The sequence below is a fragment of the Carassius auratus genome, chromosome 48 (assembly GCF_003368295.1).
Source record: "Carassius auratus strain Wakin chromosome 48, ASM336829v1, whole genome shotgun sequence".
NCBI lineage: Eukaryota > Metazoa > Chordata > Actinopteri > Cypriniformes > Cyprinidae > Carassius > Carassius auratus.
Window position 1 is genome coordinate 7,551,317 of NC_039290.1, and position 6,000 is coordinate 7,557,316.

General features: G+C 37.1%; 1 protein-coding gene across 1 annotated transcript in view; it reads left to right on the forward strand.

The window, feature by feature from the left end:
- The window catches only part of LOC113065698 (pleckstrin homology domain-containing family G member 5-like), a 61,804-nt gene extending 59,430 nt beyond the window's left edge, over positions 1-2,374 (forward strand). The window contains exons 19-22 of the mRNA XM_026237165.1: positions 327-459; positions 611-726; positions 834-982; positions 1,435-2,374. Of these exons, the coding sequence (XP_026092950.1) occupies positions 327-459; positions 611-726; positions 834-982; positions 1,435-2,374 (1,338 nt within the window). The remainder of the gene's footprint in view (positions 1-326; positions 460-610; positions 727-833; positions 983-1,434) is intronic.
- Positions 2,375-6,000: the final 3,626 nt, after the last annotated feature.

Genomic DNA, 6,000 nt, shown 5'->3' on the forward strand with positions numbered 1-6,000 from the left:
TTCTTAAAATGAAATTCCAAACCTGTATTATTTTCTTTCTGCTGTGGAATCTAAACAGTTTAGTTTCCCATTGACTTACATTGTATGGACAACAAATAGAATGGATGATAATTAGAACTAACATTTCTTTTTGGGGTTACCAACATTCTTTGAATTATTTAATTTTTTTGTTGAGCAGTTCATAATTGGATACAGGTTTTAAATGGACATAATTTAATTCACTTTTTTGGGTGTACTGTCCCTTTAAGTTTCCTGAAAGTTTTAATATTGCTTGTAATTGAGTATTTTAGTTTATGTTTTACAAGTATCTGTCTTTTTCTGCGTAGATGGATGTTTACTGCTTCCTTTTCACTGATCTGCTGCTGATCACTAAACCAGTGAAGCGTTTGGAGAAGGTGAAAGTGATCCGACAGCCTCTTCTCCTGCAGAATGTGGTGTGCAGAGAACTCAAAGACACAGGTGAGACTGAGCCCACGTCCAAATACTGCAAACAATTAATATGACAGAGGAGCAGAAACAAGCAGCTTAGGATCTCGAGAGAACGTAATGTGAAGTTTTAGATTTAAAAGAGTCATGTTTCTGATTCTTTTCTCTTTTTTTCCTTTCTTAGGCTCGTTTGTCCTCATCTACCTCAATGAGTTCAAGAGCGCGGTGGCTGCTTACTCTTTCCAGGCCAACAGCGCCACCCAGGGGAAAAGTTGGACTGATGCGATTTGCAATGTCCAGGTAAAATCATACTTGTCTGTTACCAATAATCTTATATAAGAAATCATTTAAAGTGTTCGCTCAGTAATGTAGTTTGCTGATTTAGCTGTTTTCTACATGCATTGTAGAAACAGCTTCAGCGTTTGCGGTCAGAGGAAGCTCGCCGACAGAAGGCTTGTCTGAAGAAAAGACTATTGGAAAATCAGGAGGAAGATGAGGACAGCTGTAACTCCACAGCTAGTTCTCCTCAATTTATTCACAAAAATCAGAGCAACAGGTATTTTATTTTATTTAGTTTTGTTGAAAAAATACATGTTTTACTTAACAATTTAATTAATTATTTAATCTTTTAATAAATATTTAATATTTATTTAGGTTGACTTTCATTTTTAAATAATATAAAAATGTTGTTAAAAAATTTTTTATTCTTAAAATGTGTTTTATTTTAATAAATACATTATTCTATTTTATTAATGAATAATTTAAGAATATTTAATTTCAATTGTATTTAATTAAATAAATAAAATTTTCATCAATTAGAAAAATAATACATTTGATTTAAAATATTCTGACAATTACTATATTATTTTTGTATTTCATATTTTAATTACCATTTTCTCATTTTTCTTTTCTTTCTTTTCTTTTTATTAATGCAACACCATCAATTAGCTGACCTGTTGGGCATGTTGTTTTAGAATAAATAAACTCACATTTTTCTTCCTGTCTTAGCCAATCAGATGGCTCCGCAGAAACCCTGTCGGTGATGGATATGGATGAGTCTGTATCATCTTTGGATCCTTCTACTCTTCAGTCTGACCTAGCTGGCCATTCAGACCATGATGCCCGCGTGTCTCCGCTCTCTGACCCTGGCGTCCCACAGCGGGACTTTGAGCCTCATCCGGACAGTCAGGAGGGCTCAGACCTGGACCCTCAGTGCTGCTCCATCTCCATGGATAGCGCTTACAGGACCCTTTCGCCAGAGACCATACTGGAAACCCAGAGTCGAGTGGCCCTGGGAGAGGAAGATGATTCCGAGGATGACAAGGGGACGACGGGTGACGAGGGGGAAGATGAGGTGGACGATGAGGAAGATAAAAGCTCATTCGGATCTCAGAACTCAGTGGCGAAAAACGAAAACTCCGTTTCTGTAAAGCACAGGCGTCGAACGCCTATCCTGTGTCGCCTGCCGTTTTTAGAGAGACTTATTGTCAAATCCTGTTCTGAGGACAACCTGCTGTCCACAGTACACCATTGTAACAGTAACCACAGTGTCACCAGGGCAGCCACAGAGTGCACAGGAAGTCGGCTCAAATGGGAACAAAGGGTTAAATACTTAGAAGCACCGCTCAGCAGGAGCCTGACGGAGCTCAACGCTGCTGAATCAGACGAGAGTCTCCCGACTGATCCAGAGACGGATGAAAGCCTCAGTCTCACATGCAGCTTGCCCTCGAGCATGCTTATGGACACATTGAGACGAGCCAGAACTGCACATGAGGCTGACAGCAACCAGATTCCCTGCAGTGCGTCAGACGGGGAGCTCTCGCCACCCTGTCGCCTGGAGCGAAAGGGCCGATGTAAGAGACCCCAGAAGCACCGAAAACTCACACTGGCCCAACTCCACAGGATACAGACCACACTGGTGCTCAACTCAACGCTCACAGCCTCGTAAGTAACACTCGGTTCTGACTGCATATGTATTTAAAGATTGTTTTGTTTAGTGCTTTTACCTAAATTATTTTTTCCTTAATTAGGTTATGATATATTATCGTATTTTTCGGACTATAAGTTGCACCTGAGTATAAGTCACATCAGTCCAAAAATACGTCATGATGAGGAAAAAAACATATAAGTCGCACTGGACTATAAGTCGCATTTATTTACAACCAAGCACCAAGAGAAAACATTACCGCTCTATGCTTTCAGTGTAGACTACAGGAGCAATGAGCAGCATAGAGCGCCCTCTGGCGGCTGGAGACGGTAATGTTTTCTCTTGGTTCATTTCTCTCGGTTCATGTCAAACTAATTTTGATAAATAAGTCGCACCTGACTATAAGTCGCAGGACCAGCCAAACTATGAAAAAAAGTGCGACTTATAGTCCGGAAAATATGGTAGTTGTTTTATTGTATGAAGGAACTGAGATGTTATCAATTCCTGTAGCTCTTGTTACAAAATAGCTTAATCCAATGCAGGTTTCATAAAACAGAAAAATAAAATATAGGGTAAAAATATAGTAAAAAGTAATTATCATATAATATTTTTATATATGTTAAATTAAATAAACACTTTTTAAATTAAATACAAATGTTATGCTCTTATTTTATTGTAACATTGGCAATCAGTTGACCTTTGTGTTCAGTTTTACAATACAGATTTCTCCAGATTACCAGAAAATAGAAAAAAGGACAATTTAATTAATAAAATTATTTTTTATATTATTATAGAATTTTTATTTATTGTAATGAAATCAAAATTTTAAATACATGAAATTTCCTTTATTTTTACTTTATATTATTGAATTTATATTTATATTATATATATATTTTTTTAAATTACACATTAAGATAGGAGTTCTCAAATAGTAATTTTATATTGGTAATCAATGACATCAGATTTCATAAAAATATGAAAAAATACAATAGGACGATTCATTGATTTATCATTTTATTATTACTATTATTTAAATTGGTAAGAGGCTATAGATGTTTATTTTTTACATTTGAAAAGATTTACCTATTTAAATTAAATGGATAAAATGTTGGTCTCAGATTGACATTGAAACGTTTAGTGTTGCTAAAAGCTCAGTTTTTTGACTCTTGTCTTCTTTCTCCTCAGAGAAGTGTAGCATCCCTCTGGAACAGACGTTTTGGGACAACATTGTGAGACTGAATTCTGCAGGACACAAATGCCCTCTCGCGCCCTCTTCCAGTCGGATGGATTCCTCAGCGTGTAGCTTCCTGTGGTTTCTCAGACTCATTAACTCCTTGCACTTTGTAAAACAACCAACTACTAAGAGGTCAAAGCTTTTAGTGAAACTGCACCATTATCCGAATGAGAACCCAAGACCAAACGATCAAAGAGAAAGTGTGACTGGAGCCCTTACCGCAGGACATTTGAGGTTTCCGAGGGTCACGTGATGCCGAAAGGAAGTAGAAATGAGAACATGAGAATAAAACACCAAATCTTGGATTCCTTTATCACCCTGTTTGCTTTCTAAGAGTATTTCTGCTTTGAGGATGGAAGTGATTCATGTTAACTGCACTACTGTTATGTGAATGTTTGTGTGTGTGTTTATGAATGAGAAAGTGTGCAAATTCACGTGCATTTGTGTATGACTGAGTGCATTATAAACCCAATCACTGTTTGACTTCAGATAACTTGAGTAGCCACTAAGGCACGTTACACATTAACTTAGGACCAGTGTTATGTTCATATGGCAGGAATACTTCTGTCATGCTACTGCTTATACTATTGAATCTTTGGGTTGACGTAGCTTATTTTAGTTATACATGAGCACATCAAACCTTTTACTGTATATTGTGTTGTGTGGGTCAAGTTGGATTCATAGATGCATGATGATATCCAAAATGCTCCAGCAGATGTGCAGCTAAAGGCAAACAGAAACTGAAAAAACTCTGTATTTTGGTTTCTAACATTTAAGGATTCAGGAAGCGTCGCCTGACACTAGATGAGCACTTATTCGAGTTTAGCTGACACTGAATAGGGTGTTTGGTTTAAGTGAAAGCTCATGTTAGTTTTCAAGCATTAACAGATGTATTGATGATTTATTGTATGTTTTGGTACTCTTTTGATTTCACAGATACTGCTGTTCCCCGAAAGGTTAAACTGAAACTAACTGGTGCTTTCACTAAACCAAGCCCTTCTGAACTCCCGTTTTGAAAGAAACAAAAAAGAAAAACACCCTGCCCAAAGAAAAGATGGTGTATTGTCTGTTTACTGATTAGGCTTTTTGTGTTTGTCATATTTATTGAGCTTGCATTGTTTTATATATAAAATATGGTTTATGATAGTTTAATTTCACTTTACTGTTGTATTATATTTTTTTCTTCGTTTTAATTAGTTTAATTTGTTCATTGTCATTTGATGAATTCATTTCGCAATCTGCTAAGAACCAAAATAACCTTGTTTTCCCATGTGAGGGAGTGTTCCTTAAATGTCTTTCGAAATAAAAGACATGTTTCAGTATTTGTGGATTTTGTTGTGCCTTATTTAATGTCTTCTGTTGTATTTAATATAGATAGATAGATAGATAGATAGATAGATAGATGTGTGTGTGTGTGTGTATATATATATATATATATATATATATATACAGTCAGGTCCATAAATATTGGGACATCGACACAATTCTAATCTTTTTGGCTCTATACACCACCACAATGGATTTGAAATGAAACGAACAAGATGTGCTTTAACTGCAGACATTCAGCTTTAATTTGAGGGTATTTACATCCAAACCAGGTGAACGGTGTAGGAATTACAACAGTTTGTATATGTACATCCCACTTTTTAAGGGACCAAAAGTAATGGGACAGATTAACAATCATAAATCAAACTTTCATTTTTTAATACTTGGTTGCAAATCCTTTGCAGTCAATTACAGCCTGAAGTCTGGAGATCAATTAGACATCAGCGTACGCTGGGTTTCATCCCTGGTGATGCTCTGCCAGGCCTCTACTGCAACTGTCTTCAGTTCCTGCTTGTTCTTGGGGCATTTTCCCTTCAGTTTTGTCTTCAGCAAGTGAAATGCATGCTCAATCGGATTTAGGTCAGGTGATTGACTTGGCCATTGCATAACATTCCACTTCTTTCCCTTAAAAATCTCTTTGGTTGCTTTCGCAGTATGCTTCGGGTCATTGTCCATCTGCACTGTGAAGCGCTGACCAATGATTTCTGAAGCATTTGGCTGAATATGAGCAGATAATATTGCCCGAAACACTTCAGAATTCATCCTAATGCTTTTGTCAGCAGCCACATCATCAATAAATACAAGAGAACCAGTTCCATTGGCAGCCATACATGCCCACGCCATGACACTACCACCACCATGCTTCACTGATGAGGTGATCATGAGCAGTTCCTTTCCTTCTCCATGCTCTCTTTCCATCACTCTGGTACAAGTTGATCTTTGTCTCATCTGTCCATAGGATGTTGTTCCAGAACTGTGAAGGCTTATTTAGATGTTGTTTGGCAAACTCTAATCTGGCCTTCCTGTTTTAGAGACTCACCAGTGGTTTACATCTTGTGGTGAACCCTCTGTATTCACTCTGGTGAAG